The 11,646-nt window shown below is 72.1% G+C and overlaps 1 protein-coding gene across 11 annotated transcripts in view; it reads left to right on the forward strand.

Annotated features, from left to right (window-relative positions):
• PLEC (plectin) overlaps positions 1-11,646 on the forward strand; it is a 59,013-nt gene that overhangs the window by 23,521 nt on the left and 23,846 nt on the right. For 5 of the 11 annotated variants that reach the window (XM_065628294.1, XM_065628284.1, XM_065628283.1 and 2 more), the window contains exons 2-15: positions 2,590-2,651; positions 3,447-3,461; positions 3,795-3,884; positions 4,168-4,203; positions 5,753-5,830; positions 5,934-6,026; positions 6,194-6,360; positions 7,500-7,615; positions 7,700-7,806; positions 8,046-8,165; positions 8,706-8,801; positions 9,351-9,478; positions 11,001-11,094; positions 11,171-11,325. In XM_065628294.1, the coding sequence (XP_065484366.1) occupies positions 2,590-2,651; positions 3,447-3,461; positions 3,795-3,884; positions 4,168-4,203; positions 5,753-5,830; positions 5,934-6,026; positions 6,194-6,360; positions 7,500-7,615; positions 7,700-7,806; positions 8,046-8,165; positions 8,706-8,801; positions 9,351-9,478; positions 11,001-11,094; positions 11,171-11,325 (1,357 nt within the window). The remainder of the gene's footprint in view (positions 1-2,589; positions 2,652-3,446; positions 3,462-3,794; positions 3,885-4,167; positions 4,204-5,752; positions 5,831-5,933; positions 6,027-6,193; positions 6,361-7,499; positions 7,616-7,699; positions 7,807-8,045; positions 8,166-8,705; positions 8,802-9,350; positions 9,479-11,000; positions 11,095-11,170; positions 11,326-11,646) is intronic. The other 6 variants (XM_065628291.1, XM_065628285.1, XM_065628293.1 and 3 more) reach the window with 3 other exon arrangements.

Genomic DNA, 11,646 nt, shown 5'->3' on the forward strand with positions numbered 1-11,646 from the left:
CCCCCCCGGTGCGCACGTACCCGCCGAGCGAGCGCGCCCCACACGCTTCCTTCCTGCTGCCGCTCCCGGCCCCGCCGCCGCGGGGTCCCCGTGGGGTTTGTGGGGATGGAGTGCCCAGAGTCCCACGGCTCCGGGTGCCCGGTGTCCCCGGGGGGTGCGGGGCGGGCACCGGGCGCTGCGTGGGCAGATCCCGGCACGCTCCGGCAGGGCAGGACCGGGCACGCACCATCCCGGCCCTGCCGGATCGCAGCGGCCCGAGGGGGGTGGTGGTTGTGGGGCGGCGACCGTGGGGCTGGTGGCATCACCCCGTGTGCCCAAGGTGTCCCCTCCTGCCACCAAACCCGCTCGGGTGCCGGCTGAGCCTGGCACCACCGCCGCGGTGACACTGGGGGCGAGGGGGGCGCCGTGCCCCCGTGGGGATGGGGGTGCCCATTAGTGGGATGCAGAGGATGGGTGCTCATTAGTGGGATGCGCAGGGTGGGCGCTCGTTAGCGGGATGTGCAGGGTGGATGCCCGTTAGTGGTGTGCAGGGGATGGGATATGCAGGGGATAGGTGCTGATTAGCGGGTTGCACATGTGGGTGCTCATTAGCGGGATGCAGGGGATGGGTGCCCATTAGTGGGGTGCAGAGCATGGGTGCTGATTAGTGGGTTGCACATGTGGGTGCCCGTTAGTGGGGTGCAGGAGATGGGATGTGCAGGGGATGGGTGCTCATTAGTGGGCTGCACATGTGGGTGCCTATTAGTGGGGTGCAGAGATGGGTGCTCGTTAGCGGGATGTGCAGGGTGGATGCTCATTAGTGAGGTGCAGGGAATGGGTGCCCAGTAGCGGGCTGCACATGTGGGTGCCCATTAGTGGGATGCAGGGGATGGGATGTGCAGGGGATGGGTGCTCGTTAGTGGGATGCAGGGGATGGGCGGCAATTAGTGGGGTGCACATGCGGGTGCCCGTTAGTGGGGTGCAGGGGATGGGATGTGCAGGGGATGGGTGTTCGTTTGTGGGCTGCACATGTGGGTGCCCATTAGTGGGATGCAGGGGATGGGATACACAAGGTGGGTGCCCATTAGTGGGCGGCACATGTGGGTGCCCGTTAGCGGGGAGGCCCCGGGCTGCGGGCAATCCCAGCTGGGTGCCCAGCCCGCGTGTCCCCCGTCCCCATCCCCGGTGACGGGCAGCGGGCAGGGAGCACCGTGCCGCCCCCGGCGCTGCCCGCAGGGTCCTGCCCGCCGTGGGCAGCCCATGGGGCCCGGGCTCTGCCTGCAGCTGCCCGTGCAGTGGGGAGAGCGGCCGCAGCCCAGACCGAATCTGGGGGTGTCCCCAGAGGAGCTGCCCCAGGGCCGCCCCCACCCCATAGAGCAGCCCTGGGCCTGGGGCTGCAGCCGGGGCGGTGCCGGTGCAGACACCCCCTGGGTTCATCCTGGTCCCCAACACGTCCCATTCGGGGTGATGGTGCCGTGCTGGGGGCTGTGCCGGTGCAGACACCCCCTGGGTTCATCCTGGTCCCCAACACGTCCCACTCGGCGTGATGGTGCCGTGCTGGGGGCTGTGCCGGTGCAGACACCCCCTGGGTTCATCCTGGTCCCCAACACGTCCCACTCGGCGTGATGGTGCCGTGCTGGGGGCTGTGCCGGTGCAGACACCCCCTGGGTTCATCCTGGTCCCCAACACGTCCCACTCGGCGTGATGGTGCCGTGCCGGGGGCTGTGCCGGTGCAGACACCCCCTGGGTTCATCCTGGTCCCCAACACGTCCCACTCGGGGTGATGGTGCCGTGCCGGGGGCTGTGCCGGTGCAGACACCCCCTGGGTTCATCCTGGTCCCCAACACGTCCCATTCGGGGTGATGGTGCCGTGCTGGGGGCTGTGCCGGTGCAGACACCCCCGGGCTCAGCCGCACCCCAGACACTCGCAGCGGGGGCCGGGTGGGTGCAGACTGGCCGTGGGCTCATCCCAGTCCCGTACTGGTTTGGCTGGGGTGAGGGTGCAGCACCTGCGGCTGCCATAGGGCAGATGCCCCATGGGCCCGTGCTCGGGGTGATGGTGCCGTGCCGGGGCCCGTGGTGCCGCAGACACCCCTGGGCTTGCCCCCATCCCAGGCACATCAAATTTGGGGTGACGGTGCCGTGCCGGGGGCCATGCCGGTGCAGACACCCCCTGGGCTCATCCCCATCCCAGACACATCACAGTTGGGGTGACGGGGCCGTGCTGGTGCAGACACCCCCTGGGCTCATCCCCATCCCAGACACATCACAGTTGGGGTGACGGGGCCGTGCTGGTGCAGACACCCCCTGGGCTCGTCCCAACGTCGTACCATCCAGCTGGCTCCAGCTCATGGTGCCGGGGGCTGCGCCGGGGCGGCTCCCGGGCTCTGGGCCGCGGTGGGGGGGTCGGGCAGGGCCGGGCACCCCCGGCATTGCTCATCGCTGGCACCAGCACCGTGCGGTGCCGCAGGCAGGCAGGGGCCCGTCCCCGTTAACCGTTTCCTTCCCCTCGCCCGCCCCGTGAGTCACCGCGCGCCGCAGCCGTTGCTCAGCGTCACCGCTTCCTCCGGCCCCCCCGGCCCCCTCACCCTGCCCTCTGCTCTCTTGCAGATGAACGAGACCGCGTCCAGAAGAAAACCTTCACCAAATGGGTCAACAAGCACCTCATCAAGGTACGGGCACAAACCACCGCCTGCCGGAGAGCTGCGGGCTGGCGGTGCCGCTGTGCCGGGGGCAGCACCGGAGCGTCCCCAGCCGCATCCCCAGTGTGCCAGCGCGGCGGAGACGTAGGGAGCGAAGTGCCCTGTCCGGTTGTGCCGGGGGCTGTGCCGTCCCGTGGCCATCCTGTGGCTGTGCTCTCCCTGTGCCGGGGGCTGTGCCGTCCCGTGGCCATGGTGGGGGCTGTGCCATCCCGTGGCTGTGCCGGGCGCGGGTCCAGCCCGGGAGCTGCCGCCGCCCCGTCCCACGCGCTCCGGGCCTGGGCACGAGGGGACCTTGCGTGGCCTTTGGAGCTGAGATCCTGGCAGGTCCGCGGGGCTCCCTGCCTGCCCCGGCACCGCCAGCGCTTCCTTTGCTCACCGGGCTGCCCACGCCCACCCCTGCCTGCGCAGGGCAGCGCCTGCCGGACCCCGTCCCGCTGTCCCCTCTCCGCGCTCCTCCCTGTGCCGGGGCCACGCGCCAAACCAAACCGCGCCAGGGCCCCGCCAGCGTGCCAGTGCCTGCCCCACGGCACGGCGGGCACAGCCCCACGGCAGCTCCTGGCACACGCTGAGATGTCTCCCCAACCACGCGCACAGACGTGTCCCCACGCGCCAGCGCCCGGCCCGGTGCCATCGGTGCCGTGGCCTCGGTGCCGGCTCGGGCTGCCCAGGCAGGTCCCGTCCCCCCTGGCCGCCTCCTCTTGCTGCCTGTCCTGACCCCCCGTCTCTTTCTCTCTCTCTCTCCCTTTCTCTCTGCCCCCGCCGCAGCACTGGCGAGCAGAGGTAGGTCTGGCCGGCTGCCCCCCCGCTCTGCTCTTCTCACACCTTCCCCCCCACGCTTGGTCTGACGCCCCCATGGCTGCCGGGGCGGGGGGCAGCGGGTCTGAGCCCCCCGGCATGGGGGGCGATGCCGCGGCCAGCACGATCACTGCTCCGTGGGGCACGGGGGGAGCTGCCATGTGTGCTGGGGGGACGTGGGCTTGGGGACACCGGGCTGTGCGCGGGGACGTGTGTGCGCACCGGCTGCAGGGGCGGGGGTCCCTGGGCTCCCCCCGTTTCGGTGCCGCAGGCGCTGGGAGCTCCCGGCCCCGCGGCGACACCGTCCCTGTCCCGCAGGCGCAGCGTCACGTCAACGACCTGTACGAGGATCTGCGCGATGGGCACAACCTCATCTCGCTGCTGGAGGTGCTGTCGGGGGACACGCTGGTAGGTGCCGCTGAACCGCCGCCGCGCGCCCCCGGCTCCACCGCCCCGGCCGGGCCGCCCCGGCCTCCGCTCTCTCCGCTCTCTCTGCTCCCGCTTCTCCGCCTCTTCCCGGCTTCGGCCCGTCCCGGCGAGCGGCCGCACCGCGCCGGGCCCCCGCACCCCCGCCCCACCGCAGCCTCTAACAGCCGACGTCTCTTTGCTTTGGTGACTCTGCTTCTCCGCTGGGCCCCGTCCTGACCGTCCCGTCCCCGCCGCGTCGCCTCCTCCTGCTCTGCCGGGGCAGCCGAGGGAGCGCGACGTGATCAGGAACTTGCGGTTGGTGAGTGGTTCTGCCGTTCGCTCTCCGCATGGCCCCGCATGGCGAGACGTCCCAGCGCCGTCCCCCGCGGCTGCGCCGTCCCCGCCGCGCGCCGGCACTGCGGGCCAGCCGAGGCCAGCGCCGTGGGGCGGCTTTCCCTGGGCCGGGCCGCGCCTGCAGCGCCGAGATAGGACGCGGCGTCACCGGGAGCTGCGCCACGGGGCTCCCGCGGGGCTGAGCCGCAGCTCCCGGCACCGTGTGCCACACGGCTCCGCGGGGATGCTCCGGCGAGGGGCGACACCGCGGCTCCCGACCCGGCTCTGCCACCGGGGCCGGACCTGCCCCGACCGGCCGTGGGTCCCTGGGGGGACAGGCTGAGCGGCACGGGGGGCTCGGCGGCTCCGGCAGCCACTGCCGGGAGCGACGGCGTCACCGGGGGGGCAGCAGGAGCTGCCCAGGGGACACGGAGGGAGGTTCCTGCTGGGGGGTCACCCAGTGTGGGGGCTCCTGGTCCCTGCCCGGCGTGCGACCGGAGCCATGGGCTGAGGCCAGAGCGTGCCAGGGAGCGATGGGTTGAGGCCGGAGCGTGCCGGGAGCCACGTGCCGGCTCCAGCGCGGCCTTGCCACATCGGCACGGGCGGGACGTGCGACGAGGAGCTGGCGAGGGCAGGGCCAGCGGTGCTGCTGAAGGCGCCGTGGGCAGGGGCAGAGCCGAGCTGGGCTGTGCCAGTGCTGTGGGTTTGGCTATGGCTGTGCCGTGGGTCTGGCTGTGCCAGTGCCGTGGGTTTGGCTATGGCTGTGCCGTGGGTCTGGCTGTGCCAGTGCCGTGGGTTTGGCTATGGCTGTGCCATGGGTCTGGCTGTGCCAGTGCTGTGGGTCTGGCTATAGTGCTGCTGTGTATCTGGCCATGCTGGTGCCGTGGGTCTGGCTATGGCTGTGCCACGGGTGTGGCTGTGCAGTGGGTCTGGCCGTGCTGGTGCCATGGGTCTGGCCGTGCCATGCCGTGCATCTGGCTGTGCCGGTGCAGTGTGTCTGGCTGTGCCGGTGCCGTGGGGCCGGTGTTCCTGCATGGCCGGGCCGCGCAGGTGCCGGATCTGGCGGCTCGGCTGCCGCGCTCGCCATTGTCCGGCCCGGCAGCGCTTCCTGCCCGCGGCCCTGGGGACGGGCACAGGATTTCCTGGCAGCTCTGCCTGGTGGCACCTTGGCCGGGATCTGGCAGAACCGCCCGGCACCGGCTGCTCCTGCCCGTGCTGCATGCGCAGGCAGCTGCCGCGACTGGGCAGCGCTGGTGCCGGGGGGCAGGGGGGGTTTGCCGCAGGCACCGCTCTGGCCCTGCCTGGCGCTTGGCTTCCCTCGGCAGCGCCGCGGTGGCCCCGGCGCGGTGCCGGTGGCAGTTGGGGCTGGAGGCTTTGCCGGGGCAGGCGGGGGTGTCCCCTCCCGTGGGGACAAAGTGCGGCGGGCGGGTGGCATCGGCATGTGCGGTGCGGGAGGGGCCGGGGCGGTGGGGGTCACGGTGCTGAGCGCCCCGGCGGTGCCGGTTGTGCCGCGGCTCACGGCTCTGTCCCCACAGCCCCGCGAGAAGGGCCGGATGCGCTTCCACAAGCTGCAGAACGTGCAGATCGCCCTCAACTACCTGAAACATCGGCAGGTGAGGGGGGGCCACTGGGACCCCCGGGACCCCCCGAGACCCCCGGGACCCCCGGGACCCCGGGCTGGCGCTGCCCCCCCTGCAGCCCCCGCTGCTCCCGCAGGTGAAGCTGGTAAACATCCGCAATGACGACATCGCCGACGGGAACCCCAAGCTGACCCTGGGGCTCATCTGGACCATCATCCTGCACTTCCAGGTCAGCGCCGGCACCGGCACCGCCGTGGGGGGGATGCAGCGGCACCGCGGGCCCTGGGGCCGCGGGTTTGGTCCCTGGTGTGGGGTGGTGGTGCCGCCGGCGGGGGCTGCGGTGGGAAGGCAGCGGCGCCGTGGAGCTGTGCCGGTGTCACCCCCGTGTCCCCGCAGATCTCGGACATCCAGGTGACGGGGCAGTCAGAGGACATGACGGCCAAGGAGAAGCTGCTGCTGTGGTCGCAGCGCATGGTGGAGGATTACCAGGGCCTGCGCTGCGACAACTTCACCACCAGCTGGCGGGACGGCCGCCTCTTCAACGCCATCATCCACCGACACAAGTAGGTGCCGCGGCGGCTCCTCGCCACGTGCCGCGGCAGCGCCGAACCGGGCAGCGCCAAACCCGCCTGTGGGCACAGGGCTCGGGCTCCCTGGCAGGGACCCGGCACCGCATCCCCGTGTCCCCGCATCCCTGTCCCCACTGGCCACAGCCCCGGCTGCGGCACTGGCAGGACTTGGCACCGGCAGCTACTGGTGGTGCAGGGTGCTGCCGTGTGCGGGGCAGGCGTGAGCTCGCCGGGGCCGGCCGCACCGATCCCGCTCTGCGGTGCCGCGGGCACGTGCTCCTGGCAAGCCCCGGCCCATCAGCAGCGCCGCGGCAGCACGGGGAGCCGCGCGGCTCTGCCGCCTTCCCACGCTCCCGCCGACCCGCTGCCTGCGTGGGCAGGCGTTGCTCCCCGCGGCAGCAGGCGCGGTGCCGCGCGGCGTGCCGGGGCGCGGCGGGCAGGTCCCCGCGGGCTCTGCCGGGGCCGCCGTGCCGCAGGGAGCACAAGTACGTGCCGGCACGGCCGGGCGGGGCGGGGGCGGCACCGGTGCTGTGCGGCACTCTGCACCGCGCTGCCGCCGCGGCAGGAGCTCAGCGGCCCCGGCATGGAGCGGCACGGGCGGCGGCAGGCCAGGAAGCAGCCGCAGCACCGCGGCGTGGGGAGCTTGGCACCGGGGAACGGGGTGGTGATGCTCTGTGAGGACATCCCTGAGTGCCCGGCGGCCGCCGGCGTCACCGGCTCCTTCTACTCCGTCCAGCGCAGCCTGCGGCTCCGGGAGCTGTAGGCACTGGGGGGCGGGGAGGACGTGGGGACCCACCGGGGACACGGGGACACCCCCTGTGCCAGGGCCCGTGCTTGGGGCTGCCGGGAGGTCTCTGGCTCCTGGTGCTGGTGGGCTGGGGGTGGGGTCCCGCTGGTGCCATGGGGCAGGGTGGGGGCTGCAGGGTGTGGGGCGGCTCGGGCGGTGCAGGCAGCACAGGCAGGGGTGCAGGACCCGCCACCCCCAGGGTTCCTCTGAGCAGCCGGTGCCCGTGGCTGCCGGACCCTGCGCCGCGGGGCAGAGGATGCTGCCGCCGGTCCCTGTCCCCGCCGGTCCCTGTCCCCACCATCGCGGTGTCCCCGCTGGGACCCTGACCCGTCCCCGCTGCCCGCAGGCCGATGCTGATCGACATGAACCGCGTCTATCGCCAGAGCAACCTGGAGAACCTGGACCAGGCCTTCACCGTGGCCGAGCGCGACCTGGGGGTGACGCGGCTGCTGGACCCCGAAGGTTCGGGCAGGGGACGGTGTCTGGGGGGGTCACCCCGCAGAGCCCTGGGGTCTGTGTCCCCCCCTCACCGCCCCTGCTCTGCAGACGTGGACGTGCCGCAGCCGGATGAGAAATCCATCATCACCTACGTGTCCTCGCTGTACGATGCCATGCCGCGCGTGCCCGAGGTGCAGGACGGCGTCAAGGCCAACGTGAGTCGGGGGGCCGGGGGACGTGGGTGTCCCCCCGCCATGGCACACGTCCCCACGTGTCCCATCATCATGCGTCCCCCTCCCCTCGTGCGTCCCCATCCCCGTGGGTGTCCCCCTCTCCATGTTTCCCTGTCCCCATGTGTGTCCCCCTCCCGTCATGCATCCCTGTCCCCACGTTTCCCTGTCCCCACATGCGTCCCCATCCCCACATGTCTGCGTCCCCACGTGTCCGTCCCCAGGAGCTGCAGCTGCGCTGGCAGGAGTACTACGAGCTGGTGACGGTGCTGCTGCAGTGGCTGCGCCAGCACACGGTCCTGTTCGAGGAGCGCCGCTTCCCCGCCAGCTACGAGGAGATCGAGGTGAGGGAGCCGGGACGGTGCCGCGGCTGCCACGGTGCTGGCGGGGGATGAAAGATGCGGAGCCGCTGCCCGGGGAGCTGCCTGGCGCTGGCCCAGCTGGCGGGCGGCCCGGCCGCGAGCTGGCTCATGCCCGGTGCGGGCAGCGCCGGGCCGGCACGCACCCAGCCCCGCCGTGCCGTGGGGGGACCCAGCCGGGGCTGCGGCTCTGCCGGCCCCCAGCCCAGCCGGTCCCTGCAGCCTGGCTGGGGAGCTGTGGGGCAGGGGGCTCAGTGCCGTGGGGCGGGGGAACCGCGGGGCTCCGTGCCGTGCCGTGCCGCAGCAGAGCCGGGGCTCCCCAGGCAGGGAGGGCCCCGCTGACTCAGACTTTCCAGGCTGCCATGAGTCACCGGTGGCAAACACCAGCTCCTGCCCGGCCCTTTCCTTACCCCGCTCCACATGCATGGAAAATGGCCGGGGGGGGTTACCCGAGCAGGGAGTCGCGGGGTCTGGGGGGGCCCGGGGGGCTCCGCGCTGCCCCCCTCAGCCGCCCCCTCTCGGCAGATCCTCTGGCGCCAGTTCCTGAAGTTCAAGGAGACGGAGCTGCCGGCCAAGGAGGCCGACAAGAACCGCTCCAAGGCCATCTTCCAGGCCCTGGAGGTGCGCGGCACTGCCGGCCAGGGGGCTGGGGGGGACGGCGGGTCCCAGGGGTCCAGGATGCTGGGGGTCCCAGGGGACTGGGGGGGACTGCGGGTCCCAAGGGGTCTGGAATCCTGGGATGCTGGGGGTACTGGGGGCCACGGGGAGCTGGAATCCTGAGGGGCCAGGGCTCCCAGGTCTTTGGGGATCCCAAGATGGTGGGGGATCCGGGGTCCCGGTGCATGGGGGGCGAGGTCCTGGGGTGCCTGTGACTCTGGGGTTCCCAAGGGGCTGGGGGGTCTCGGGGATACTGGGAGGGACTGGTGGTCCCGAGAGTCTGGGGCACCCAGGGGTCTGGGGTGCTGGAGGGGACTAGGGGTGCTGGGGTGTCCGGGGAGCCCAGGGGTCCCGCAGCAGTGTCCCTGTTGGGGTGGTGGCTGTTCCCCCCCCCGCCATCTCCTGGGAGGCGTCGCCTCTGGCGTGGAGCAGCCGGACGGTGCCCCCGAGCCCGGGGTCCTGCCCTTGCCCCCCGGTCCCGGGCGGGCTCTGACGAGCGGGGGGGTCGCACAGGGTGCGGTGCAGTCGGGGCAGCTGAAGGTGCCCCCCGGGTACCACCCGCTGGACGTGGAGAAGGAATGGGGCAAACTGCACGTGGCCGTGCTGGAGCGGGAGAAGCTGCTGCGCGCCGAGTTCGAGAGGCGAGTGCGGGGGGGACGCTGGCGGGGGATGTCGCTGGGATGGGGGGACCGGCGGGAGGGGGGCACGTCGGCCCGGGGGGGCACCGGCGGGGGCTGCGGGTCCGTGTGTGGCCGGGGGGGCCGCGCTGCGCTGGCGCCGCTCCCCGCAGCCAAACCGCGGGGCTGGGCCGGGCCGGGTGGGGTGTCCCGGCCCCCCCGGGCCCCCCCGGCGGTGGAACCGCGGGCTGTGTGAGTCACGGGCTCCGGGACGTCAGCGCGGCCGCCGGGTTGAGCGCAGCCCCGGGCTGGGCTGGGCTGGGCTGGGCTCTGCCGGGCTCGGCTCTGCCGGGCTCCGCTCGGCTGGGCTGGGCTCCGCTCGGCTCCGCTCGGCCCGGCCCGGCCCGGCCCGGGGGGGCTCGCAGCGGAGCGGGGGGACCCGGGCCTGGCCAGGGCTGGCAGCGCAGGTGGGAGGGGGGGACAGGGCGGGAGGGGCTGGAGCGGGACGGGACGGGGTTGCGGGACGGGGTTGTGGGACGGGACGGGGTTGTGGGACGGGACGGGGTTGTGGGACGGGGTTGTGGGACGGGGACAGGAGCGGGACGGGACGGTGTTGTGGGACGGGACGGGGTTGTGGGACGGGGACAGGAGCGGGACGGGACGGGGTTGTGGGACGGGGCTCCTCGCCCAGGCAGGGATGGGATCTGGGATCCGGGATCCGGGTCTGCAGGGGCGGGATCGGGGCTGGGCGGGCACAGTCACTGCTGGGCGTGCGGGGGCGGATCCGGCTGGGCGGGGGTGGGATCTGTGCCCCATGGGCAGGATCTGGACGGGGGTGGGATCTGTGCCCCATGGGCAGGATCGGGGCTGGGGTGGGATCTGTGCCCCATGGGCAGGATCTGGACGGGGTGGGATCTGTGCCCCACGGGGCTGGATCCGGGCTGGGTGGGGCAGCATCGGGGCTGTGCAGGGATGGGATCTGTACCGTGCTGGCACAAAGTCCATGCTGTGTGTGGATGGACGGGATCTGTGCCACACAGGGATGGGATCTGGGCTGTGTGTGTGTGGGATCAGTGCCACATGGACAGGATCCACGCTGTGCATAGACGGGATCTGTGCCATGCAGGGATGGGATCTGGGCTGTGCTGGCACAAAGTCTGTGCTGCACGTGCATAGATGGGATCTGTGCTGTGCATGGCTGGGATCCAGGCTGTGCAAGGACGGGATCTGTGCTGTGCATGGCTGGGATCCAGGCTGTGCAAGGACGGGATCTGTGCTGTGCATGGCTGGGATCCAGGCTGTGCAAGGACGGGATCTGTGCTGTGCATGGCTGGGATCCAGGCTATGCGAGGATGGGATCTGCTGTGGATGGCTGGGATCCAGGCTATGCGAGGACAGGATCTGTGCCTTGCATGGGCAGCATCTGTGCTGCGTGGGCTGGGATCGGTGCTGTGCCCAAGGGTTAGGACCGTGCCGTGGGCAGGAGGGGTCGCTGCCCCGTGCTGACCCTGTACCCGTGTCCCCACGTCCCCGTGTCCCCGCGCAGGCTGGAGCGGCTGCAGCGCATCGTCAGCAAACTGCAGATGGAGTCGGGGCTGTGCGAGGAGCAGCTCAACCAGGCTGACACTCTGCTCCAGTCGGTGAGCGGGGACACGGCCGGGGGTCCCGCCCGTGCCCGCGGCCCCTCCCGCGGCCCTGACCGCGTCCCCTCCCCAGGACATCCGGCTGCTGAACGCGGGGAAGGCGCCGCAGAAGGCGGCCGAGGTGGAGCGGGACCTGGACAAGGCGGACGCCATGATCCGGCTGCTCTTCAACGACGTGCAGACCCTCAAGGACGGGCGGCACCCGCAGGGGGAGCAGATGTACCGCAGGTACGGCCGCGCCGGCGCCGTGCTGCCGCGGCGTGACCCGTGTGGCTGCCGCGGCGTGACCCGTGTGGCGTGTCCCATGTGGTGTGTCCCACGTTGGGCGTCCTGGTGCTCCTCTGGCTCTGCCCCCATGTCACCTGTGTCCCCCGCATGCCCTGTGCCCCCTGTGCACCCCATGTCCCCCTTAGCCTTTGTGTTTTCTGTGCCACACATGTTTTCGGTGCCCTCCATGTCTGTCCCCCATGAGTCTCATGTCCCCTGTGCTCCCCATGTCCTTTGTGCCCCCCATATCCCTTGTGCTTTCTATGTCCCCCATGTCCCCCA

Source organism: Caloenas nicobarica, chromosome 2, assembly GCF_036013445.1.
Source record: "Caloenas nicobarica isolate bCalNic1 chromosome 2, bCalNic1.hap1, whole genome shotgun sequence".
Classification (NCBI taxonomy): domain Eukaryota; kingdom Metazoa; phylum Chordata; class Aves; order Columbiformes; family Columbidae; genus Caloenas; species Caloenas nicobarica.